Source organism: Dermacentor albipictus, chromosome 10, assembly GCF_038994185.2.
Source record: "Dermacentor albipictus isolate Rhodes 1998 colony chromosome 10, USDA_Dalb.pri_finalv2, whole genome shotgun sequence".
Lineage (NCBI taxonomy): Eukaryota > Metazoa > Arthropoda > Arachnida > Ixodida > Ixodidae > Dermacentor > Dermacentor albipictus.
This window is the reverse complement of record NC_091830.1, coordinates 30,102,338-30,129,213: the sequence shown is the minus strand read 5'-3', so window position 1 is coordinate 30,129,213 and position 26,876 is coordinate 30,102,338. Positions and strand designations below refer to the sequence as shown.

General features: G+C 49.6%; 2 protein-coding genes and 1 long non-coding RNA gene across 3 annotated transcripts in view; all 3 read left to right on the top strand.

Moving 5' to 3' along the window:
* Positions 1–12,103, top strand: part of LOC139050486 (uncharacterized) — a 70,403-nt gene extending 58,300 nt beyond the window's left edge. The window contains exons 2-3 of the long non-coding RNA XR_011508899.1: positions 11,790–11,912; positions 11,978–12,103. This is a non-coding gene — a long non-coding RNA (uncharacterized lncRNA). The remainder of the gene's footprint in view (positions 1–11,789; positions 11,913–11,977) is intronic.
* A 1,070-nt stretch (positions 12,104–13,173) lies between these two features.
* On the top strand, positions 13,174–13,932 carry LOC139050862 (solute carrier family 22 member 7-like). Its single transcript, XM_070527657.1, has one exon. The coding sequence runs from the start codon at positions 13,174–13,176 to the stop codon at positions 13,930–13,932; it is 759 nt and encodes a 252-aa protein (XP_070383758.1).
* Positions 13,933–20,223: 6,291 nt separating this feature from the next.
* LOC135912222 (solute carrier family 22 member 7-like) lies at positions 20,224–22,077 on the top strand. The gene has a single exon (XM_065444599.2). The coding sequence runs from the start codon at positions 20,224–20,226 to the stop codon at positions 22,075–22,077; it is 1,854 nt and encodes a 617-aa protein (XP_065300671.2).
* The last annotated feature ends 4,799 nt before the right edge of the window (positions 22,078–26,876 follow it).

Here is a 26,876-nt window from a genome sequence, read left to right as displayed (position 1 = left end):
TAGAACACAAGTAAATCTGACATTTCATCGCATCAAGTTGGGTGCCCACGATACAAAATATCCATCAAGCATTCAAATTTGTGCACATCTGTCTGATCTACAACATCAGGTAAGGCTTTCCACATTTCAAAAACATCCGGGAAAAACGAATAACGAAAAACATCAACACGTGTGTTACAAGGCTTGACGGCTCTGCTGTGGTTTATTCTGTAGCTAAGATTTGAAGGGAACTGGGCGTATTTTTCCTTTTTATCTTCAAAAGCCTTTCAAGGATCTGAAAAAAAATCTTAAGTCTGGCTTTTTGCTTCGGGTTTCCAGCAACTCAAGCCCGCACGAACGCAGAATTGTTGTTACCGAATCCGTCCTTCGGTACCTTGCAGCAATTAAACGAGCAGCCATTCTCTGAAGTCTTTCTATTAAATTTTTTCGGGGGGGGGGCTCCAGACAATACAAGCGTATTCTAAAGATGGACATATCAGAGTTTTATAAGCAATTAATTTGGCATCCTTCGTTGCATGTTTCAGCTTTTTCTTCAGTGAATACAGTTTTTGTGAAGCCGTCGAGCACAGGTTATCGATATGTTTACGCCAGTCTAAATTATGTGAAATTGTGACTCATAAATTCTTGAATGTATCTACATTGCTTTGTTTGTTGCTTGCAATGTTATCAAAGAATGGCGCCACACTTTTCTTCTTGTTAGTAACATATGTAAAAGTCGATTTGTTGTAATTGATTTCCATGTCCCATTTCTCAGACCGAAGGTGAAGGGAATGAAGAACCCGCTTAATTCTGATTTGGTCGTCAATGTGCGTTACCGTACAATAAATTAAACAATCGTCAGCAAAAAGCTTCAGTTTCACAGGGAACACGACAATCTCTGTAATGTCATTAATATAAACCAAGAACAGCAACGGTACTAAAACGGACCCTAAAAGGACACCAGAAACCACTTCTAACGGAGGGGGCAAGAACTCATCTGCACGCACATCCTGCTTGCGATTGTGTAGGTAGGCTTCAATCCATTTTAGAATAGTGTAATTTATTCCTGCTTTATGTAACTTCAAAAGTAATTTGCAGTGTGAAACTTTGTCGAAGGCTTTCGCAAAGTCTACGCAGATGACGTCAATTAGCTCTTGGGCGTCAATAGCTGAAGTAAAATCATGAATAGTTTCTATGAGCTGGGTTACTGTAGCAGCCCAACACCATAGCCAGGTCGTGGAACAAGATGACCCCATTCGTCAATTTTCCACGTCATTTGTTCTTGATTGCGGCACGCAGCCGATCCGGCGTTTCACAATATCGGAAACGATTGATAGTCTCACCGGCTTTAGAAAATTTTATCAGTAATGGCCCTTAATGATCGAAAAAAAATAGTAAACAGCTTTCCGGCGGAAATGATGGCCTTTGCTTTCTTTGGCGGTGGTGAATTCGAATGTTTCCACTGTAAGCTTTGCCGTCGTGTTTAAGGCTCCTAGTAGTGGCACCATGGTTCATCCTCGATCACAATTGCAGACAAGAAGTCGTCACCCTCATTGTGATACCGCATCAGATGACTCGAGGCAGCGCAGAACCTTCTTCTGACGGTGGTTCAAAATCTTGGGCATCCATTGCGCACACAAGAGCCGATGAACAAGATGTACATGAATTATTGTGTGAACTGAACCACGACTGATGTTCACACGCTCTGCCAGTTCATCAATGTTTATCCTCCGTTCTTGTCTCATCAGCTCATCAACTTTTGCACATGTATTGGGGGTGGTTGCACGATGGCTTTGGCCCGGTCTTGGATCGTCTTTGGAACTTTCACGTCCTTTTTCAGCCCTTTGCTCCAATGCTTCACAGTGGCCAATGAAATGCAATGTTCAGCGTACACGGCAGCCATACGGCGAATAATTTCCTTTTGGGAAACACCTTCAGCTGTCAAAACATTAACGGCACCCCGCTGCTCAACTTCTAAAGCATCCATTACGTCACGCAACCATGTTATATCCAGTGTATGAGAGCATTATAGAGCATTTACCCTCACATCTGCGTGTCACTTTTGTAAATGAAAGATGCCTGTTTGCTAAGTGCATGCCTCGCCGATAATGAACCGAACCATTATTGCGCGGGGTGGGTAGACTAACTTTCATTTAACTCGCCCTCGTTCATTAGAAATGCGAAGATACAACGGAATATACAAATGCTTGATAAAGGGCAAAAAGGTGTTACTGGAAAGAAAGTTCACTGCACGTATACACAAAACCTCGTAACAAGATATTTAAATATACGTATAAGTCTCCAATATATCTACGTATCTAAGAAAAACTCACGTTATATAATGCGTCAAACAAGGCAAATAAATATATAGCGCAATCACCGATTCAAAGAATCCTAGATCCCGCCCCCATTCCATCCACTCCATCCGATGTATCGCGTGCGACGGAAGGCGGCGCGCTTGCTCCCCGCTTTGCTCCTTTGCGCACGCAAGACTGAGCCACCATCGTCGGCTCACCCATTCCACCCCCCTCCCCACGTTTTCACTCGCACATACAGCATGCGGCGCGCGGTCACGGCGTTATTGCCCTGAGACTTCATACGAAACATGAGGGCGACGGCGACAGCAGGAACGCTCCTGGAGTCTTCATATAATTGCTATCACAATAATATAATAATAGTATTTGACAACCGAAGCGTGCCGTGGCCGATTACTTTCCGCAAAAGAAGTAACAAACTGTCACCATGCGACAATTCGCTGCGCCGCAACAATGTACCAATTTTTTTTTCATTTTGTGGGGCGGGGGCATCGAAATAAAGAAAGAAACGCAAAGGAGAGTATGTTGGCCACAATCCAATGCCTACTTTGGGCACCTAATGTAGCTACCGAATGAATATCGAAGAAAACGTGAGACGCTTGGTCCACCGAGAACCATACGCATAGGGCTCGGCATTTTACGCCGGCGAGACAAAACTTTCCGGAGAGGTTACGCTCAAGCGAACACGGTGTAATCCGTCAAGTCTTCACAGTGATGGCGGTGAGCGCCCATGGTTTCCTTTTCTCTTCTGCTAGCCAAAAGGCGTCTAAAAAATACATTATGGGGTTTTACGTGCCAAAACCACTTTCTGATTATGAGGCACGCCGTAGTGGAGGACTCCGAAAATTTAGACCACCTGGGGTTCTTTAACGTGCACCTAAGTCTAAGTACACGGGTGTTTTCGCATTTCGCCCTCATCGAAATGCGGCCGCCGTGGCCGGGATTCAATCCCGCGACCTCGTCTAAAACTCTGCCAGACGAAAATTCACTCGGCCAGAGAAAACAACACGCGCACCGAAGTATGCCGCGCGGTGGTTTCGGTGGAGCACAAGAAAAACGCATGCGCTCTGGCTGGCTGTGGCAGCCCGCGTGTAGGGTAGCGAGAGAGAGAGTGAACTTTAATAAGCACCAGCAGTTTTGTCGGCTGGGCCTAGGCCTCCCACGATGGGACGTCGAGGTCTTGCCTCTTCGCCGCTTCGTAGGCCTGCTGGGTCGCCCAGAGTTGGTCGTCGAGGTGGGAGCTGCGCAGGGCGGCGTGCCATCTCGACGAGAGGGTCACGGGATTAAGGTCTTGGTATTGGTGTTTGCACTCCCACAGCATGTGGGGGAGTGTTGCCGATTCAGTTTTACAGACCTTGCACGTCTGGCTCGGGTAGATGTCGGGGTATATAGTGTGATAGCGTGTGAGGGAGGGGTATGTATTTGTCTGTAACAGGCGAAGGGTGGTTGCCTGTGCCCTGTTTAACTTGCAGTGAGGGGTGGGGAAGGTTCTTCTTGAGAGGTAAAATGACTTTACAAGGTCATTGTATCTTGTAAGGCGGTCGCGTCCTGTGGGTGCACCTGCACCGTCTCCGGCACGGTTGACTAGTCCTCGTGCTACGGAGTGTGTAACCTCGTTGAGGTTGGTGAGGTGCGGGTGGACAACGCCGGCGTGTGCTGGGATCCAGACGAGGGTGATCTGATTTTCAGACGAATGCGGGGCTTGTCGTAAGATGCGGAGTGATTGATGAGAAATGCGACCTTTGATGTAGTTGTTGACTGCTGCGCGAGAATCGCTCACTATGGTGTGACAGGCTGGGTCAAGAGTGGCCAGGGCGATGGCCACTTCCTCGGCCGTCTCGGCATTTTTGGTAATGATGCTGGCAGCATGTCGGAGCAAGCCGCCTGCTGTGGTAACCGCCGCAAAGCGCCGTCCATCTTGGTACTCAGCTGCGTCGACGAAGGTGACGCCCGCGGTGTTGGCGTAAGCTTTGATGAGGGAAGTAGCTCGTGCCTTCCTGCGTTCTTTGTTGTAGTCTGGGTGCATGTTTCTCGGAATAGGGTCGGCGTGTATCCATTGCTGAATGTCGCGTGGTATTGGGTGTTTATCTCCATGTTGACGGTGGTAGGTTATATTAAGCTTGTTTAGAATGCTGCGGCCCGTTTCCGTGAGAGTAAGCCTCTCTAGTTGAGATCGACGTTGGGCCTCGATTAACTCGTCTAGCGTGTTGTGGATACCTAATTAGTAGCGAGAATAAAAAAATTTAGGAGGCTCAATGTGTCCTCACGAATAAAATTCAAAACAGAAAAAATAAATAAGAATGTAGTTACCCTGACTGACTTTAGTGTCGTGACATGGATGCTTTGGCGTAGGTGAAACATAATGATGATATTTTTTTTTATGTGACACAACTGCGACGGCACAAATGAACCACCACAACGCTTCGTCTCATCGTATCTCGCTGCGTGTTTTGTCAACTTGTCAGGCAGCGTGTTCATTTGGCTTGTCTCCTTGTATGTTCCGATCAAAGAATAGTCAATGCACCTTTGGGGTCAAATGTTTATAACAACATTAAGCCCACAAAGTTCCGGAATTTAAAATCTAAAGCACGACTTTGGAAATGTCAATGCACCTTTCGCATCAGAAGTTTATTACAACTTTAAACCCATAAAGTGTCAGAATTGAAATCCAAGTACTCCCGATTCCGCGGCCTCAGCGAGATCCCGCGACGAGCTAGGCTGCCACGCCTGTGGAACTTTGTGCTCGGATGGAGCTCCTTGCGTTACGATATGTGACTCCCTGTGCATGGGCGTTGCCGCGAAATCCAGCCCGATTTCGCAATGTTGGCGCTAGAATGCTTTTTCGAGCGTGAAAAGGACATTCTAGACGAAATCGAGCATGATTTCCCGCGCCGGGGGTTGTTTTGGCCGGCGGTGCATGGACAGCACGAAAAAATTTAGGGGGGGGGGGCTGCTTACCCATTAGCTTCCCCCCCCCGGCTGCGCCCCTGGTCGTTGCGCTTGGTGTCACAGCTAGAGCATGGTGGTGCTGTGCTGAGGGACGTGGGTTCTACAAGAACTGTCGCAGCCACATCACCAGCACGATAGAGGTTTTTCCGGAATTTGTAGCAATCTAAGGCATGTAGGTCCATATTTCCGCTCCTTCACGCAAGCTTGTGCCTTCGGATATTGTCACGCGTACCTGGTTTTGATTTTTCGGGGGACCGCATTTCACCCGCTGGAAAATTGAAGTTACTGCTCAGCGCAGGACGCGCGTCCATGCCTGCATTGCAGCGTTCTCGAATGTTATCGTTGATTTAACCTGTTGTCTATGTTATCGCTGAACCTTGTGTATTCACACTGTATTCGCGATATGAATATGTTTGGGGATTCTGGAAGGTACGCAAGGCACCAGCGATTGTACCCAACGAGTATGTATCCGAATAGACAAATTGGCCCATTTAATATGTGTAATGGGCCAATTTGCGTATGTGTACATGCCCATTACACATATGTGTGTAATGGGCATGTACCACTGTAAGTCGTAAGTTTGGTGAGTTCCCTTCGGTCAGTGTGAGACTGCGTGCCAGGTGTCGAAGCTGCCTTGCGGCGTCTGTCCTTGAAAGCGCAATTGGAACGCATCCCTCCCTCCAACTCCGACCTCCACTCGGACTTCTTCGACGTGAAGCTGCGCTTCTCTGTCGCCTTTGGTTAGGAGTTGCCTTCACAAAGGCATACTCTACATTAATTGGAGTGACTCATAGTGCACCTTGCGAGGTTTCTGGCACCGAAAAAACATCGGCCACCTGCTGTGCCACTGTCCACAATATGCACCAGAGACAAGAACTTGCCAAAGCTTTCTAAAAGCTGGACAATCGGCCGCTTTCTGTGCAGGTGCTGCAGGAACACTGCCCCCATCGCCCATCGGCACATAAAGCGGTGAAGGCGCTTTTGTGCTTCTTAAGGACGACGGGCTTGTGCGACCATCTGTGACTATTAATGCAATTTCAGTGAGACCACACGCGTCAGCGAACTCACTACGATTTCCTTATTTCCTTCCCTCCTCTTTCTCCCTGTGATCATTGTTTTCCCCTTTTCCATTGCCCCGGTGTAGGGTAGCCAACCGCACGTTTTTCTGGTTAACCTCCCAGCCTTCTGCTTTTCTCTTTCCTCCTTTCCTTCCCATGTAGCACTGGGTATCTGCAAGAATAGACAACATGGGCCACTGTAAAGTGTAATTCAGATGCAATGAGCATTCTTTGAGAACTTCAGGCACTTTTCAGTATGTCCGCATGGATTTAACATCATTTACGCCAACTTGTTCTTTCGTCTTCTTACCTTTCCCTGCGCAGAGTAGCAAACCACACACACAGCTTTTCCGACCGGCCTTTCTGCTTCTTCACATTAAGAATGTACCCCTATCCCTGTTGGCCGCTGGGTATGTGTGCCATTTTGTTCTGTCTCCGAATAGGTAGTTTGGGTGTAGACCACTTGGGACATTGGGGATGTGCCATTAGTTATGTGCACGAATAGACAACTTGGGTGACTGAATATGTGCACCTGGGTATGTGTCACTAGGTGTGTGCCCGAATATTCCGCTTTGTCCATTCGGTATGTGCAAGTACAAATGTGAAACTAAGTATGTACACGGCCTCCAGAATGGGTATGTGCCACTGAGTAGACGCCCCGATAGACAAGGAAAAGAAGAGCCAAGGTGTGACATATCGGCAGCATAAAATTTTAGAAGTCAACTACAGAGAAGTGGAAAAGCCAGAATCAAGAACAGCCAAGCGTGAAGAAAGGGGTGAAATCAACCGAATAGAGCAATAGCGTACATTAAGTGTGGATAGTTGAGCAACAAACAAGTGCCGATGTCCAAACCGGAAAATTGAACGAATCGACTAGAAACAAGGAAGAATTTTACAAAACAGTGGGTCTCTACATTGCTTCAGCGTTATTCGCATGAACGCCTGCATTAATCATGACAGGAGTTCCACCGAGTATTCTTTTTTTTTTGAGAAACTCATGGGACAGCCCTTAGATAGGAGCACACCAGACTAGTAGGACAGGTTACTAGGATTAACATGGTAATTGCATTGTTAAGCGACGAAGCGAAATGAACTATTTTTTGTTCGCCAAGTAGCAAGCGGAAATGCCAACGCCGTACAACGGCCCGCGACATTGTGACAGAGTGTGCAGCCCGCATGTTGGGGAAGAAGAAGAAGAAGAAGTATTCGTTTCGGCAGGTCCGCACAGCTGGCTCTCGTCAGGAATCCTTTTTTCCGAAACTGTCCTGGACTACTAAACCAGAAGAGCACGACCTCAGAACCAGGCGATGGACGTCCTTCTCCCCCACCGACTCGCCGGCGCCGATCTTCGCACAAGCGAGTCGTTTGACTGCGAGGAAGCGTTTGGTCATGGCCCTTTCCAGAAGCGGATGCTCTTTCTCATTCTTCTGGGACTCTTCTCGACTAATTGCCAAACCATGGTGATTACCCTCGTCACCGGTGACGTCGACCATTGGTGCAAGCCGCTAGCCGGTTTCAACATCTCTGCAGCCGATTGGAAGAATATTGCCATACCGATCGAGGCCGACGGACGCTTCAGCCGCTGCCGCATTTACGAACGCTGCAAGCCACCCGCTGAACTCGGCGATTCCGCTGAGCATCGCAAGATCGGCGCTGCACTAACCGGGGCCGACGAGTGGTACAACCGATGTTTACTGGACACCAGCGACCCACGCGTCGTGCCCTGTGAAGAGTGGGACTATGACGTTAGGACGGCCGAGGCAAGTGCGGTGATCTCTTGGAACATGGTGTGCGACCAACGTTTGCTTCCGGCCACCCTTGTCGCCCTGCAGAACGCCGGTGCCGTTGTTTCCCTCATCCTGGCCGGAGCCTTCGTAGACTACGTCGGCAGGAGAGCCATGCTACTGTCCTCCGCCACAGCGGTAATGACCTGCATGGTCTGCACCTTTGCAGCGACAAATTACGTGCGCTACGCTGTGGTGCGCTTCCTTACCGGGGCCAGTGTCGCAGTACACATGATTTTTACTTGCCTCATACCGTTCGAGGTGATGACGCACGCGCACAGGCCGCAGCAAGTCCTTCTCCTGGCGGCTCTGGCCCTGACGTTATGTGAGGTTTGGAGTGTCATCATCAAACCTATGGTCATCGACTGGCGTCTAAAGCAGGTCATGTTCCTGGCCCCGACGGTTCTCCTGCTCCCGGCTTTGTCTACCGCCCGAGAGTCACCTCGTTGGCTCGTCGCGAAAGGAAGGCTGGACGCGGCCGAAGCCGTCATGATGCAGGCTGCCGAAACCAACAATACCCCGCTTGCTGTCACGGCCTGTCTCGTGGAGAAACTGAGAGAACAGATCAAGAACCACGCAAGCCGCGAAGGTGCGGACACGGAAGACTTGGTCGACTATCGCTCCCTCCGGCGTCGAGCGTTGGCCATGTTTGCCGTGTGCTTCTCCATATCTTTTGTTTTTTACCTCGACGCCTTCTCGACGGCGCAGTATAACGAATTTTGGATCCCATGCCTCACGGTTGTCGTCACACTCGCGACGTACGCGGGGATGCACTTCCTGATGACCGGCGTCACACTCGTCAGAGTGCTCAGCGCGTGCTTCCTGTTGACGGGCTCCATACAATGCGCGCTGAGTGTGACGGTCGGTACTGGACACGCCACGATCAGCAAGACCTTACTCGTCTTGTCCAAGGGCGTCTCTAACGTAATCCTTATACACTGTTTCACCTACGTCCTGGAACTTTTTCCATCCGCCGTGCGCGCCGGTGTCGCCTGCTGGGCATTTGCCTCCGGGCGTGTCGCGGCCGTGTGCGCGACAATCACCCTCGTCCTGAAGCCAGCTGGACACGAAGACCTGGTGTTCGCCGTTGCGGGACTTTTCCTCTTCGTATCCCTTCTCGTCATCCGGGTCCTTCCACGGACGACAGTGGTGGAAGAAGCACTAATCGTGTCCAGACGCTCTTCATACTTCACCAGGATGTCCATGAATTACATGAAACAAACCCTCGTACAGAGCATATTAAGCAATAAGTCCAAGACCGGAAGCGTGGAGAGCTCCAAGTCAGCCAGCAGAAAGAGTGGGAGAAGCGGTGGCAGCAAAAGTCCTGGAAGTTCTAAAGTGTCTCGTCGATTTCGTACCAAGCAAATGCCGGAATGAAGCCACCGGAAGCTCAGCATGAAATGACTGGGCGCGATGTCCTGTTGGTGACATCAAAAAGTCGCTTCTTGAGTTCGTATCTGCTATAATTATGACTTTTATTGTTCATTTGCACTCAGTCCAAAGAAGAGCACAAACTTATGTTCTAGCTTGCTATCTGTTTTGATGGATCAGTGTGTTTCGGTGTGTTTCGTGAGCGTTCTTTTTTTTTACCTGGCAAATATAATTTTATCCTTTGGATTGCTAAAGCATAGGCCCTTTGAAAGTTGATGTGTGTGTTTGACAATGATACTACTGAAATTTACCTTAGAATTCGAGGCTGCACCTTGGAAATGGGAAACAAAGGACCATGATTTTTTTCCATTGCGAATATATGCATAAACCCATGCACAGATGTTTCAGTGACTACGCGCACGTATAGTGCATATGCATGCCCCCCTGACCAAAATTACGGGGACTAGGGACTCTCCGATAAAGCAGACTTTGTTCATCGATCTAAGAATGTCGCTTCAAATTGAAGACCACAGTCCAAACTGATTTCTACAGTGGTCGGAGTACCACCGCGCCAGAGTTCCCCTAGTAAGTTAAGCACGAAACTATAGCGCACCGAGCCATGCAATGAGATGCAATGGAGAAGGCGCGAAGCCAATCTTCAAAAGGGGCAGAAATAAATGCCGCCGTTTATCCCCCAAGACGAAACGGAAGGTCGAGACGTCTATACAAAATATGCTTAGTTGTTCCATCGGTCACATAAATAAGTTGTATCGGGCCTGCCAACCAGGGTCCTCAAGCTTGGCAACCATGCTGTGTAAGACTGTCAGCCGGGAGGCTGATAAAAAGGCGCATGCTTCAAATAAATCGGATTACCACTCTTCAGCGCGACCTAAAATAATTGACGCCATAATGATTTCGACCCCATAAGGTTTCTTAACGTGCAGCTAACGAGCGTTTTTCCCTTCGCAACGTTCAACTGCTGTCTCCACGATGGCGATCAAACCTGCGAAATAGAGGACATCAGCGCAACGACCAGAGCCAGAAAGCTGTACCGCAACGAGAATGGCCAATCTTTGTGTGTGGCATCTCCATAACTTTTACAACAGGACGGTTTCTTCTAATGTATAGACGTATCGTAGGAAGGAAAGAATGCGACAGGTTTCAGTTGCATTGCATGCAGAAATTCACAGTGAACTTCAGAGAAAGCATCAGGACATATAGTAATGAAAATCCTCTTTGAAGAAAGCAGCCTCCTTTAAGCCGATGCACATTTGCACTGCGGGCTGTTGATAGCTGCGCTATTGATTATCTACACGGAAAAAAATGTTATTGCTCAAAGTGTAGGCGCTACTATCAAGGGTGGTTATAGTAAGCCGCAATTGCTGATCTGCCTTCCTTCTCGCACATGTCGGAAATTGTGCCTTAATACTTTAAGCAGGGAAAGGCGCAGTAGCTTTAGCGAAGGTTGTCGCAGGGAGCCGCATGCCGTTAATCTGAAGTAACTTTCTACGTGATTTGCACACACTAGCACATGCGAACAGTACACTGGGCCTATCCTGAATGCATCGTGCTGGGTGACATTGTTTGCGCAGGTCACTCAATGTCAAGGAAGCAGAGGACACTCAAAGAACCCTATTATTGTTAATTCGGTATTTAAAATGTGTTCTGTGTCGTTTTGAGGCTCCTCGTATGCATTCTGTCATCTTGGGCGGCAGTAGCAATTACATACTCGCAGAAATGTGGGGTAAACTCTATGCGGATCACACGCATTCCGACAGTCAGTGGACACTAACTTCTTTTCTTTTCTGACGTGGATGCCGGCATTATTGCTAAATGTGTTGACCTTACACTTCGCTACAGTAATGTATATGATAGGTTACTTTATGTAGATACTATGTTTTATTCGCCCTGTCATGCATGTTATCAACTTCATTGCAATGCCATCCCCTGCCGTCTACGGCATTTGCGTTGTATACACGGGGTGTTTCAGCGAACACTTTCAAAAATTCTTAAAGGTTTCCTCTGGCAGATAATACAATTCTAGTTCATTACGTAGTGTACTCGAACTGGCGGACACTGCTTGCACAAGAAATTGACATACATAGAGGACTAATTAACAAACATTCACTAAGTCAGTTTTAACTAATTACCTTACGTTGCACATTGCAATTTACAGGTTATAGAAAATGGAGTTCTCAAGGCGGGTCCAGTTGCAATGAATTCTCAGGAAGACATCACTTTCAAGATACTAATTCCCCATATTTACGGAGAAATGCATTGCCCCCCCCCTCCATTCCATTTACTTCCTTATCAAGACGCGTCGTTTTATGCAGTCAAACAAAAAGGATCTGGATGCGGACTTCTTGAAAAGGTTGTCATCCTGGTAATTCGTTCCAAGTGGATCTGCTTAGTGAACAACACGGCTAGAAAGTGGAAAATACAACTTGTGCCATAAGGTAAGTAGTTCAAAAGTTAGTTAGTGCCTTTATAATTACTCAAAAATGTTTTTATTTGTTTGCAGATAATGTCCACCTCTTCGAGTAGACCAACTCATGAGCTAGAATTGCGCCATCTGCCACAGGAAAGCTTTACAAAATCTTGAAAGTGTTCTCTGAAACACACGGTATAACGGGCGACAGCATTTCTGCTGCAAACGCCTATGTTTGTTCGAGACAAATAGATTTTTCATTTTGATTGTTACACAATGTCAAACAAAGGTCTGCAAGGTTATCAATAAAGAAAACAAATACGCTCCGTCCGTCTTTGTCTGCATATTATTCATCAACTTCATGTTTAAACTTCCTTGGTTAAGGTACTAATGAATTTGTTGTAGTCCTTCCCCAGTGTTGGTGAACACGACAATGCCATCTCCAAACTGAAAGTTGTAGATATATTCGCGTTGATCCTCACTCATCGGCCATCCAATCGTAATAGCTTGATACTTCTAAGCATGCTATGAATAGCATTGGAGAGATGGCGTCTCCTTGCCTGACCCCTTTCTTTATAGGTATGCGCAACTGCAAATGGAATGCTCGATACGTGAACATTCTTGGTGAATCCTCCATAATTTGGTATGTGTGACTGGGCAGTTGCCTAATAGTCGTGCAGAGAAGGAGACAAGACGTGAAGGCGGCCTCATATAATAGAAGAAATCAGCTACAGACGAGTGAAAAAGCAGACACCAAGAACAGCTGAGTGTGGAGAAATAAGCGAAATTAACAGAATGAGACCATCTGCAGCGGGCATTGAGCAATAAGCGTTGAGCTAGAAAAACGGGCAGAAAATGTCGTTAACCGAAAATTCAACAGTATGGCTACACTTAAGAAGAAAATGTGACAAGATGGGTCTCTACTTTGCTTCAATTCGATTCACGCTAACGTCGACATAATTCCTCACAGGTGTTCGTTGGATATTTTTTAAGGGAGTCATGGAAGAGCATTTAGATACCAGCAACCCGTAGGAGAATTATTAGCCCAAACTTTCTAATCACATTAATAAAGGTTAAGATCTTATCACCATTTTTTGTTGGATAAGTAGTAACCAAAAACGCTGACGCCGCACAAAGGCGTGCGACACTATGACAGCGTGTGAAGTGCATGCGCTGATGAAGAAGTATTCGTTTCGGCAGGTCCGCACAGCTAGCTCTATTCTGCAGTCGTCTCTTTGGATACAGTACAAGACTACTAAACCTTAAGAGCGATACCTGAGAACCGGGTTATGGACGTCATTCTCCCCCACCGACTGGCCGGCGCCGATATCCGAACAAGCGATTCGTTTGACTGCGAGGAAGCGTTTGGTCATGGCGCTTTCCAGAAGAGGATGCTCGTCCTCATTCTTCTTGGAGTCTTCTCGGCTAATTGCGAAAGCGTGGTGATTTCCCTCGTCACCGGTGTCGTCGACCATTGGTGCAAGCCGCCCGCTGGTTTCAACGTCTGTGCAGCCGATTGGAAGAATATTGCCATACCGATCGAAGCCGATGGACGCTTCCGCCTTTGCCGCGTTTACGAGCGCTGCAGGCCACCCGCTGAACTCGGCGATTCCGCTGAACATCGGAAGAGCGGCGCTGTACTGACCGGAGCCGACGAGTGGTACAACCGCTGCTTCCAGGACACCAACGACTCACGCGACGTGCCCTGTGAAGAGTGGGACTACGACGTTAGTACGGCCGAGGCCAGTGAGGTAAGCTCTTGGAACATGGTGTGCGACCAACGTTTGCTTCCGGCCACCCTTGTCGCCCTGCAGAACGCCAACACGGTTGTTTCCCTCAACCTGGCCGGAGCCTTCTTAGACTACGCAGACTACATCGGCAGGAGAGCCATGTTCCTGGATTCTGCAGTAGCGGTAGTGAGCTTCGCTGCGGCAGATTACGTGCGTCACGCTGTGGTGCGCTTCCTTACCGGGACCAGTGTTGCCGTTCGCGCCATTTTTACGAGCATCATACCGTTCGAAGTGATGACTCACGCGCACAGGGCGTAGCGAGTCTTCCTCCTGGCGATTCCGGGCCTGACGTTATGTGAGGTTTGGATTGTCATCGTCAAACCCATCGTCATCGACTGGCACCTGAAACAATTTATCTTCCTTATCCCAACGGGTCTCCTGCTCCCTGCTTTGTCTGCCACGCGAGAGTAGTAACGAAAGGAAGACTGGACGCGGCCGAACCAGTCATGCTGCAGGCGGCCACAACTAACAATGCCCCGCCTCCTGTTACGACCTGTCTTGTGGACGAGCTGTAGGAGCAGAACAAGAGTCACGAGGGCCCCACGGGTGACGACATTGCAGATTTCGTCGACTATGACTCCCTCCGGCGTCGAGCGTTGGGCTCCTTCGCTATTTGCTTCTCCGTGTCTTTTGTTTTTTTACGTCGACGCCTTCTTGGCGGCGCAGCATATTGGATTTTCGATGTGGCGGCGAAAGCTCGCATGTAGGCCGGACGCGCTTCAGAGTCCATTGCGATCTATATGGATTACATGAAGCGAGCGCTCGAGGAGCGAATGCTACGCGATAAGTGCAAGGTCGCAAACGTGATGAGCTTCAAGTCATCCAGAATGGAGAGTGTAACGAGCAGTGGCAGCAAAAGTCCTAGTAGATTTAAAATGTCTCGTCGATCTCACTCCGAGTGGGTGCTTGAAGAATACCACTGGAAGCGTACTACGAAGTGACTCTACATATGGTGTTGGGGTCGCAACAGCATATAGTCGGTTCCTGTGTTCGTATTAGCAGTAGCTATGCTACATAAGTGTTCCTCTACGCTGGACCTAAAGAAAAACGCAAATCTGCTAATGTTACAACTTTTTGTCTGTTTTCATGCCATAGCGAGTTTCTGTGCGTTGCAAATCGTTTCCTTCAGTGGCAAATACAATTTTTCTCATTTCCGGATTTAATGCATTCAACTCTCTGAAAGTTGTGTATTGTTGGCCGGGAGGCTACTGGAGCTTGCCCCTGAATACCAGGCTGCGCGCTGAGGATGAAAAAAAAAGATGATAACGTTATTTTTGTGTTGCTGCTCCATTTCTCATTCAAATAAACGCACGCGCTCGTGCTTTAATGACCCCAAAGCCATAATTTGTATACGTACTCCCTTCATCAAAATTAACGCACACGCCATGTCGCATGGAGTTCAGGACAGCAGTTTGAACTCATATTTATATATTTTCATTAAACTCGTCAATATCGCTGTGCGCTTCACAATTCCGAATAAATTTACCTTTTCTGACGAGCATGTAGCGAGCACACTTTTGCTCACGTATTACCTGCGTATGCATTTACATAGCCACTTATCGTTTCAGCAGTAAGATGAAGGAAAGACAGGAAATCTGTCATTGAGTTCTGACTGCCTTCAAACATGATTGCATATTGACGCTATTACACTCGCGATATACTTTCTAGGGCAATAAAGGGAAATATACCGGGGTGGATCCCCTGCACACGTGTTACTGCAAATAGCGCGTCGTCCGTCACAGTTGGACAGCGCTTTCTTTTCCTTGAAGCAGAAACTGAATCAACGCAGCTTCCACGCATGGCAGGTTCGCCTTTGGTCAAACGCCGAAACGAAAAGGTGGAAATTGTGTGAGAGTTATCACTTAGTTGTGTATTTTGTAGTGCTGTTCAGGTGCAAGCGCTACGTTTTTCTCAGGGTCGCTCTCCTACGCCCTTTTCTTCTGTGTCTTTGTCGTTGTCGCCTTGAAAGGTTGTCACGCGTATGCAGCACACATCACTCATCTACACACTCGTAATGGTTGCTACTGTATGCGCAAAAGCGCATCGATGTTGTTCAACAACAGCTGGAGGCTTTAGTGGACAAATTTCAAGAAAGACTGGAATTTACCGATATTATATAGATGTCACTAACCATCCCATGCTAGGAGTACCAGCGCAGATCCAGAAAGCCAATCCTGGATTTTCGTTCCAGCCGCTCCAAATTGATCAAGAATGGTATTGCTCTGTCTAGCCTGAGGAACGCTTTGTTGAAGTTCTGCCTCCAGAAATTAAGGGACAGTGTGTCAGGGCAAGTAGCCCTACTCCAGATGGCGGGGTTCCCACAGGCCGTCATATCTGCGTCGGGTAAAAAGATTGCTCGAAGGAATAAACGAGCAGGAAGCGAAAAAGGGTATACGTGAAGCTAGAGGCACTGAGAAAGAAAAGCTGACCGTCATCACCTGGGTCCAGTGCTTGTCGCATAAGTTGAAAAGGTTAGCGCATCGCTATGGTGTCGATGTCGTTTTCTCTACGGAGAACGAGCTCGCCACCATTAGTTGCACTACAGATGTAAGCAATCGGTCTGGTTGCGGTGTTAATCATGCAAGGAATTTCCTTTCATGCTCAACTTCAGTGGTGTACTCTGTGCCTTTCTCGTGTGGGAAAGCATATGTGAGCCAAAGTGGCCGTTGTCACCCGAATCCCACAACAAGGATTACGCACATACATCTTGCATTGCACGTAAGAGACGGCAATTCACAAGGCAATAGTACACCGAAGTTTGAAAATTCAACAGTCCATTATAAGTAAGAAGATCGAACCACAAGATAATTTGTAGAGACCCGCGAGATAAAGATAACGGGGGCAGGGAGTGGCAGTCATGCTTCTATAGCGCTTGATGACACTGAAATATTTTGTCTTGCTGTCGCCCAACACATGGCAATTTTATTGGCGTGCTAACACCGATTGATGGCCGACTTAGAGCGGTTGTTTTGTTCATTCTTTCTCTTATGTCGTTTGATGACGTTTGATGACTCGCAGGAAATGCGCCCCCGCGCGTAGTTCCGAACTGCGGACTCTGAGTCGCTAAGCACTACTTAGCAGAGGTAATCGGTAAGCGCAAGCGCAAACGCTACCTCTTCCTCTTCTACAGGATGTACCGGCCCGTGGCTATCAGGGACATGCGTTGAAGTTGCGAGGCTCTTTGCGCATCCACAATTTCCTCAAGCGTGTTGTATACCCCCAGCTGTAACAGACGAGCAGTGCTTGTGGACTCCGGTAGGCCAAGGGCGATCTTGTAAGTCTTGCGTATAAGGGTGTTGGTTTCCTCCCTTTCGGTGAGATTCCAGTTGTGGAAAGCAACCACATAAGTAATGTGACGGATTGCGAAAGAGTGTATCGGGCGCATGACGCTGTCCTCCTTCATGCCCGTGCGCTTGTTCGTAATGCGCTTGATCAGGCGGGTAGCCACTGTAACCTGGCCTTGGATTTTGCGGAAAGCTTCTATGTTTGACCCGTTGGCTGTTATATGCATGCCGAGGATGTGTATCTTCGGCATTCGGGGAATACAGGAGCCGTCTTGCGTAAAGAGGATTATTTCGTCACACTGTATTCCCGATACGAATAGGTTTGCCGATTCTGGAATGTACGCAAGACACCAGCGATTGTATCCACTGAGTGTCTATACGAATAGACAAGTTGGCCCATTGGGTATGTGTAATGGGCATGTACCACAGGGTGTCTATCAGAATAAACAACAAGGGCCACTCAAAAGTGAAATTTTAATACAATTAGCATTCTTTGAGAACTTCAGGCACTTTTCAGTATGTCGGCCTAGATCTAGCATGTGAGAAAAGGTTTATTGGCGGCGCCTAATGCGAAGGCACAGTTTGGCGGCCATCACAGAAACGGCTGCGCCGGTATCCACAAGAGCGAATGCAGTAACACCTTCTACACAAATTTCGACCACGTTAGCAGGAGAGGCGCGAGGACTTAGACAGTTCGAATGGGGCGCAGTTCTTGCCTCATGAACTGCGACGTTCAGTTTTCCTGGTCAGGTGGTACGGATCGCCGACGCATTGGGGAGAGCGAGCGTCGCCGAGGGGATGCCGAGCGACGCGAAGGAAATTCTGGGATGTCAGCACGAGCGTACGGTAGGGGGAGAAGGAGCGGCGTATTGGGGAAATGGCTGGCTGCCGTACTGGAAGGGCCGCGAGGCGTCGCCGAACGCTTGAGGGCGACGGCGGCAATATCGGGCGACGTGTCCGGGAGTGCAGCAAGAATAACAGATGGGTCGATTGTCAGGTGTCCCTTAAGGACTAGCTCGCGGTGCGGTCCAAGATGCAGCATGGGCTTCCGGTGGCAGCGGTTGGGACTGGGCCGCAAAAGACGCCTGTGGAGGCCTGCGTACTGCCTGCGCGTACGTAAGAGGCGCGGCCACAGGTAGGACTAGCTGCGCATAGGTGATAGGCGTGGCGACAGGCTGCACTGCCAGCGCAGAGTTGAGATTCGTGGCTGCAGGCGGCTGATGGTGTGCGGAAGGGACAACTTGGGCGACCTCTTCGGAAATAAGGGTGCGGAGCGTGTTTCGAAGACGGTAGGTGGCTCCTGAGGTAAGGGGACTAAAGAAAGTTGGCGGGCAACTTCCTCACGCACAAAGTCCTTGACCCGCTGAAGGAATGAGGATGGGTCGTACATGTTGACAAGGCTCGCCAACATGTCGTCGCTTCCCAGAAGACGCCGAGTCGAAGCGCGTTGCTTCCTTAACTCATCGTAACTTTGGCATAGGCTGACAACTTCAGACACCGTGCGCGGATTCCTGGCTAGGAGCATCTGGAATGCGCCGTCATCGAAGCCTTTCAGTATATGGCGAATTCGCTCAGCTTCGGGCATTGTGGCGTTGACTCGTTTGCAAAGGTCCACGACGTCTTCTATGTATCTTGTGAACGTTTCTGCCATCTGCTGTGCTCGGGCGCGCAAGCGTTGTTCGGCACGCAGCTTGCGAACAGCGGGTCGGCCGAACACTTCCGTAAAGGTTGTCTTGAAGACTGACCATGTGGGTACGTCACTTCCGTGGTTGTGAAACCACAGTTGGGCAACACCAGCCAGATAAATGATGACGTGGGTTAACTTGGCTGGATCATCCCACTTGTTGTGTGCGCTCACCCGTTCATATGACGCAAACCAGCCTTTTACGTCTTCGTCGTCTGCACCGCTGAAGATCTTGGGGTCCCGTTGTTGTGGAACGCCGGTGCAGGTGACGGACTGTGGCGTCCGTGCCGTTTGGGATGAGCTATCGGTCATGGCGGGAGGTAGCGTTCTTGATCTCAGCTCCAGTGTTTCAAGCGACGGGGTTTGAGTCGCCGCACCCCCCCAATTGAACAAAGGTTTATTGGCGGCACCTAATGCGAAGGCACAGCAACCGGGAACGGCGAGGCAGCCCGAAGCACTGTCCAAACGGACGCCAGCAATCAACAGCGCGAGCCGAAACGAGCCGCGCCTTGGCGATGCGGCTGTGCCGCGAGGCGCGTCTTCTTCTTCACACATGATTTACGTCAACTTTGCCTTTCCCATTCTCACTTTTGACTGCGCAGTGTGCCAGGTCACAGACAAAGCTTTTCCGACCGGCCTCACTGCTTTCTCACATTAGGAGTGTTCCCCCATCCCTATTGGCCGCTGGGTATGTGCACGCGCCATTTTGTTCATTCTCCGAATAGGTGATGTTGGAGCAGACCACTTGGGACATTGGGTATGTGCGACTAGTTATGTGCAAGAATAGACGACTTGGGCCACTGAATATGTGCAACTGGGAATGTGTCACTGGGTATGTGCCCGAATAGTCAGCTTTGTCCATTCGCTATGTGCAAATGCAAATGTGAAACTAAGTATGTGAACGTCCTCCACAATAGGTATGTGCCACTGAGCAGGCGCCCCGGTAGACAAGCAAAAGAAGAGCCGAGGACTTGCATATCGGCGTCATAAAAATTTAGAAGTCAACCGCAGAGGGGTGGAAAAGCCAGAATAAAAAACAGCCGAGAGTGAAGAAAGGGGTGAAATGAACCGAATGGAACAATAGCGCGCAGTGAGTGTTGATCGTTGAGCAACAAAAAACTGAAGATGTCCGTACCAGAAAATTAAGCCAAGTCGACTACACAAAAGGGATGAATGCAAGCAGACAGTATCTCCCTACGTTCCTTCGGTGTTATTCGCATGAACGCCTGCATTGATCAAGACAGGAGCTCCACCGAATATTCTTTTTAAAGAAAATAATGGAATAACATTCAGATAAGAGCACACCAGACTAGTAGGACAGGTTCCTAGGATAATTAGGGTACAAGCCTTATTAAAGGTTGAAGCGAAATTAACTATTTTCTGTTCGCCAAGTACAAAGCGGAGATGCCAACGCCGTACAAAGGCGCGCGCCACTGTGATAGACTGTGAAGAGCGCGACCTGATGAAGAAGAAGTGTTCGTTTCCGCCCCTCCGCACCGCTAGCTCTTGTCTCTTTGAATCCTCTCTTTGGACACCGCACAACACTACTAAACCCGAAGAGCGACATCTGAGAACCAGGCGATGGACGTTGTCTTCCCTCAGCGACTGGCCGGCGCCGATCTCCAAACAAGCGAGTCTTTTGACTGCGAGGAAGCCTTTGGTCACGGCCCCTTCCAGACGAGGATGCTCGTTCTCATTCTTCTGGGACTGTTCTCGGTTAATTCCCAAGCCATGGTGATCTCCCTTGTCACAGGCGACATCGACCATTGGTGCAAGCCGCTCGCCGGTTTCAACAACTCTGCAGCCGATTGGAAAAATATTGCCATACCGATCGAGGCCGATGGACGCTTCAGCCGCTGCCGTATTTACGAACGCTGCAAGCCACCCGCTGACCACATCGATTCCGCTGAGCATCGCAAGAGTGGCGCTGTACTAACCAGGGCTGACGAGTGGTACAGCCGATGCATCCAAGACACCAGCGACCTACGCGACGTGCCCTGTGAAGAGTGGGACTACGATGTTCGGACGGCCGAGGCCAGTGCGGTAAGCTCTTGGAACATGGTATGCGACCGACGCTTGCTTCCGGCCGCTCTTATCGCGCTGCAGAACGCCGGCGCGGTCGTTGCCCTCATCCTAGCCGGAGTCTTCGTTGACTACGTCGGAAGGAGAGCCATGCTCCTGTCCTCAGCCGCAGCGTTAGTGGCCTGCACGGTGTGCACCTTCGCGGCCACAAATTACGTGTGGTACGCTGTGGTGCGCTTCCTTACCGGGGCCAGTGTCTCGGTACACATGATTTTTACCTGCCTCATACCGTTCGAGGTGATGACGCACGCGCACAGGCCGCAGCAATGCCTCCTCCTGGCGGTACTGGGCCTCACGTTATGTGAGGTCTGGAGTGTCATCCTCAAACCGGTGGTCATCGACTGGCGTCTGAAGCAGGTTATGTTCCTGGCCCCGACGGCTCTCCTGCTCCCAGCTTTGTCCACCGCCCGAGAGTCGCCCCGATGGCTCGTCGCGAAAGGAAGAATGGACGCGGCCGAAGCACTCATGATGGAGGCTGCCGAAACCAACAATGTCCCACTTCCTGTCACAGCCTGTCTCGTGGAGAAGCTGAGAGAACAGATCAAGAACAACGCAGATCGCGAAGGTGCGGATATGGAAGAGTTGGTCGACTATCGCTCCCTCCGGCGTCGAGCGTTGGCCATGTTTGCCGTTTGCTTCTCCATGTCTTTTATCTTTTACCTCGGCGCCTTTTCGACAGCGGCGTATAATGAATTTTGGATCCCGTGCTTCACGGTTGTCATCACACTGGCGACGTACGCGGGGATGCACTTCCTGATCACCGGCGTCGCACTCGTCAGAGTGCTGAGCGTGTGCTTCCTCTTGACGGGTTCCATACAATGCGCGCTGAGTGTGGCGGTGGGCGGTGGATACGTCATGATCACAAAGACTTTACTCGTCCTGTCCAAGGGTGTCTCTAACGTAATCCTTGTACACTGTTACACCTACGTCCTGGAACTCTTTCCATCGGCAGTGCGAGCCGGTGTCTTCTGCTGGGCATTTGCCTTCGGGCGTATCGCGGCCATGTGCGCGGCAATGACCCTCGTCCTGAAGCCAGCCGGACACGAAGACCTAGTGTTCGCCGTTGCGGGACTTGTCCTCTTCGTCTCCCTTCTCGTCATCTGCGTCCTGCCACGCACGACAGTGGTGGAAGAAGCACGAATCGTGGCAAGGCGCGCTTCAGACTTCTCCAGGACGTCCATGGATCACATGAAACGAACCCTCGTACAGAGGATATTACGCAAGAAGTCCAAGACCGGAATCCTGGAGAGCTCTAAGTCATCCACCAGGAAGAGCGGGAGGACTGGTGGCAGCAAAAGTCCTGACATTTTTAATGTGTCTCGTCGATTTCAAACCAACCCAATGCTGGAGTGATGCCACCGGGAAATTTGTATGAAATTACTGGGCGCGATATACTGTTCGCGACATCAAAAAGTCGCTTCTTGTGTTATGGTCTGCTGTAATTATGCTTTTAAATGTTCGTTTGCACTCCTAAAATGAAAATCACGAACTTATGTTCTAACTTAATTCCTTTCTGTTTTGACGGCACAGGGTGTTTTTGTGTGTTTCGTGAGTGTTTCTTATATCGGGAAAATATAATTTCATCCTTTGTCTAGCTAAAGCATTGGACCTTTGAAAGCTGATGTGTGTGTTTGACCACGAGGCTACCGAAACATACTTCTGAATTCCGGGCCGCACATTGGGAATGGAAATAAGCATGTTTTTTTGCATTGTGAATATACATATAAACGCATGCACACATGATATATTGACCACGCGCAGATACATTTACGTACTACCCTGACCAAAATTACATGCATTAGGGATTCCCCGATAAAGGCGACTTTGTTCCTCGGCCTACGAATGTAACTTCAAATTGAAGAATACAGTCCGAACTGATCTCGACAATTGTCGGACTACCATCGCGCCGGAGTTCCCCTAGTAAGTTATATATAAAACTAATGTGCACCGAGCCATTCAATGAGAGAGAGAAACAACTTTATCTAGCCGCCTGCACAATGACACCACGACTAAATGGCGCCGCGACGCGGGACCCGGACGTCTTCAAAGCAGGTGGTCTCTACTCAACTCCAGCGCTTGTTACTCCCGCGGTCGGTCGCCCTGAGGGGGACAGTCCCGTCGGTTTCGCTCGACCTTTGTCTTTCAAGAGCCGCCGAGACCTGCTGGATGGCTCAGGTTTGGATTTCGTGGGCTGCGTCGGAATCGTTGAACTTGTCGAAGTCTGGATGTGCGTCAGGGTGGCCCTCTCCCGCTGGCACACGAAGCACACATCCCTGATATACTTTCGAGTAAAGATGAATCATTAACACTGGGATGGGTAAGGAACCAGTTTGTAATTGTTTGAACAGCACCACCTCCGCTCGGTTCAACCCCGTGTGCGGGGGTGGGAAAGTGCTTCGAGCCAGGCGGTGAAACTGTTTAAGTTCGTTGAACGTCGTCATGTGGTCCTTGGCACTGCACAATGTTGGACGGTCGGCTGCAGTGGCGTGGTTGGTTAGCGCTCGCGCCACTGCGTCTGCCGTCTCGTTGTGGTGATCGTGCTTCTCCGACGCATCGTTGCCCGCGTGCGCCGGGAACCACTTGATTTTACCATACCTATTCTCTCGTTGCAGGTCAGTAGAGCACAAAACGCGCACAGCCTAACCACAAACTTTGCCCCTGGCATAATTCTACTCTGCGCATCGCCAATCCCTCAACACCGTCGGGCACCCGGGGTCGGCAATGGCCAAGGCAATGGCCACCTCCTCCTGACACGCCTCTCGGACCCGTAAGCTCGCCGCTGCCCTCGTCGCGCGCCGGACGACGCCTCGATGACGGTATCTACGAACGCCACGCTGTCTCCCTGGTATTCTGCCGCATCCGCGAACCTTGCGTGCTCGTCCTTTGCGTGAAAGTCGATGATGGCCTTGGCCCTCGCCGCTCTTCTCTCCTTGTTAAACTCCGGGCTCATGTTTCTCGGGATGATCGAGGTCTACCCGAATCCCGCGCCGGGTCCCGTCCGGGACAGGAACGTCGCTACTAGGCTTTTTCGCCCCGGGCGTGAAGCCCAAGTATTGAAGTATGCGCCTGCCGGCTTCGGTCATCAAGAGCCGCTCCAACTGGGCGGTCCGTTGCGCTTCCGCAATTTCTTCGAGGTTATTGTGTACCCCCAAGCTCAGGAGCTTGTTGGTGTTCATACACTTGAATACTCCGAGCTCCGCCTTGTAAGGTCCTCGTTTTAGGGCATTGATCTTATTTTTTTCACACTGCAACCAGTTGTGGATGGCTGCAACGTAGGTGACGTGGCTGATTACGAGTGAGTGCACAAGCCGAATCAAGCTTTGCTCCTTCATGCCGGCATTGTGGTTTGCGACCCGCCTGACGAGACGCATTGCGTTGGTAATCTTGGCTGTGAAGCGGGAAATGGTCTCGCCATTGCCCCGTCACTTGTGCATAATCATGCCGAGCACCCGGAATTAGTCCACCTCCGGGATCAGTTGGCCGTTCCTCGTCACGATCATAATAGCCTCGTAATTCCTCGCTTCGCTCTTGTTAAGTATTCTTGGTAAGTCTTCTTGGATCGCTCTTGTTAAGTGCGCTTGCTCGAACTGCTCACCAAGCAGTTCTGACTTGCTCGGTGAGCAGATCAAACCGAAACCGTTTAGCTGGTCTTCGATCGCGTCGACGGCTTCTTGCAGCGTGCTCTCAGTGTGCAATGCAATGCAATGCTTGCTTCTCATGCAATGAGATGCAATGAAGAAGCCGCGAAGTTCATTTCCAAAGGGTGCAGAAATAAATACCGCAGTTTCGCCCGAAAGACGAAAGGTCGAGACGTCTATACGAAGTTTGGATAGTTGTTCTATCGGTCACATAAATATCCGAGCATTCTTTCTAATTAAATTAACAAGCAGGGTGTCACGTGCATACAGACAAACGTGAACAGAAATCGCTTCGATGACCGCGGACACTCGCTATCAACATGCTGACGTGAGGAATCGCGGCAGCAGCCGCGAGCGAGTTGCCTTTCCTTCTGCATCTCGCTTCAACGCGAGCTAAGCGGCGAGAACACATCGCATATGCATAAAGCCGCCAACCCTCGGAATCCCTAGATAATTTGCCCACCTCAGATGGCTTTCAAGGTAGGGACCATGCGGCCACGCTCCTCCGTGCCATATAGCACCACCACAGGAGTAGAGGCCTCTCTCCCACCTATTCGCGGCGTCCTAGCCTCCCCGCCAGCGGCCAGCGACCCGTACGCGCAGTCCCGATTTCCCCCTTTACCTTCCACAGCTGCGGGAAAGTAGCGTGAGCCATCGCTCCTAGATCACGCCGCCGACTGTGAGCTATTCGGCGAGAACGCACGACCAGCAGCAGCAGCAGACTACCACGGCCCGCAAGAGTGGCGCAGGGAAGGCGGGCGTGGGCTGCAAAGAAAGCTCCGCTTTAAAGGAACTGTGTTTTGTCCAGCCGTATTCGAACTAGCGATATATGAATGTCCCCTCTGGGTACAAGCTCAACAGCCCACTATTCTTCTAGCTTAACGGTCGAAGGAACATCGACCTCCCCTGTAAGCTATTTGGAGAGATCGCTACACTAAACCATATTACATGGGTCCGCCGGAAGGAACCCCCCTCCCCCGACTCTCCCATGACCGCTCCTTCCTCGCCGGGACAAGCCAGAAGGATCAGCTACGGGCCGTGAACAGAGCCGGGGAGGTGGCTGGAAGGCAAGACATGGCAGGCTACCCTCCCCCCTTGAACGACACTTTTGTCGAATAGTTTTACCTACCTACCAACCTGGCAACCAAGTTGAAATTGAAAGCGTAAATAGACAACCAGGAGCCACCAAAAAGAAAGCGAGAGAAACAGAGGCAATGGATTGGATGAAAAAAATGGAAACAACAAGGACCATGGAGATATACAAGAATGCGAAGAAATGAATCAGAAGGGAAAATCCATGCGATAACACCAAGGGAATTCCCTGCCGATTTGAAGCTTGAGGTGGTTTCCTAAGGACAAAAACATGCAGGAGCAAATTTTCGCTACTAGATGAGGCATGTGTAGGCTTCACTGCAAAAATCCAGAGACCACTCAGGACATGCTAATGGAATGCGAAGCAGTTCACCCAATGATGCTCGCAGGTAACTTGCACTTTCCGGAAGCGCATGGATTTAAAGTGGAGGGAAGCATCAACCGGTCAGCAGTCTAGATAAGCTAGTGTCGTTAGGAGTATTGGTGCCAAAAAAACCAGGGAAGAAATTGATACGACCAGATCCGTTGCAGGCATAGGTAGTGGTGCAAGGTAGACAGAGAAGTTTTGAAAAAATGGACTAAGAATGAATAGATTACACAAAAATGCTCCAATGGAAAGCGTGTACAGCATACTTTAATAATTCCATTAGGCTACTTGAATATTTGTCAATACCACGTTTCAAAGGGGATCCTGACACGTCATAATCATCAGAGCGTTCAGGTATTTGTAGAGGAAAAACGTTGATATCAAGTCGAGGAAAAGAACTAGGAAGCTTACCGCAGCTATGCGACCGGTATGTTTAGCAACATGGCGACAAAGGCGTCAAGCGGAAAGTCATAGAGGCTTAGATAATGTCATGGGTGACGGCAATGGAAAAGAAACCTGCAGTGAATATTTACCTAAAAAGAAAAAGAGAAATCACAATAGAATAATTTTACGATCACTCAAAGCGAAGCTAATTACTTTCCTAGCGAGATCGGGATGCCTTAGACCACGTAGTTATAAAGCGAGGTACACCAAGAAAGAAGAAGCATGTGCTTGCTGCGGGAAAGCTATTAAAACGATGGAACATGTCTTAGAACGTGCAGATATCTACCCAGCTGTCGGTGTAGGCTCTGTAGGTTTAGACCTCCTCGAAGTCCTTGAGTTCGGGGATAGCTGGAGGAAACCAAACATGTGTGCAATAAGGAATAGTAAGAGGCGATTGGATGTTTGGTGGCAGAAAAGTAGAGACCACAAACAACGGAGGCGTGCGCGCGTGCGTGCGCGTGCGTGCGCGTATTGCTGTGTGCGTGTGTACATGCGCGTGCCTTTGTGTGTGTGTACGTGCGTGTACGTGTGTATGTGCGTGTGTGCGCGTGTGTGAGCGTGTGTGTCTATGCGTGTGCGCGTGTCGCAGAAAATTCGATGTCGGCCTCGGC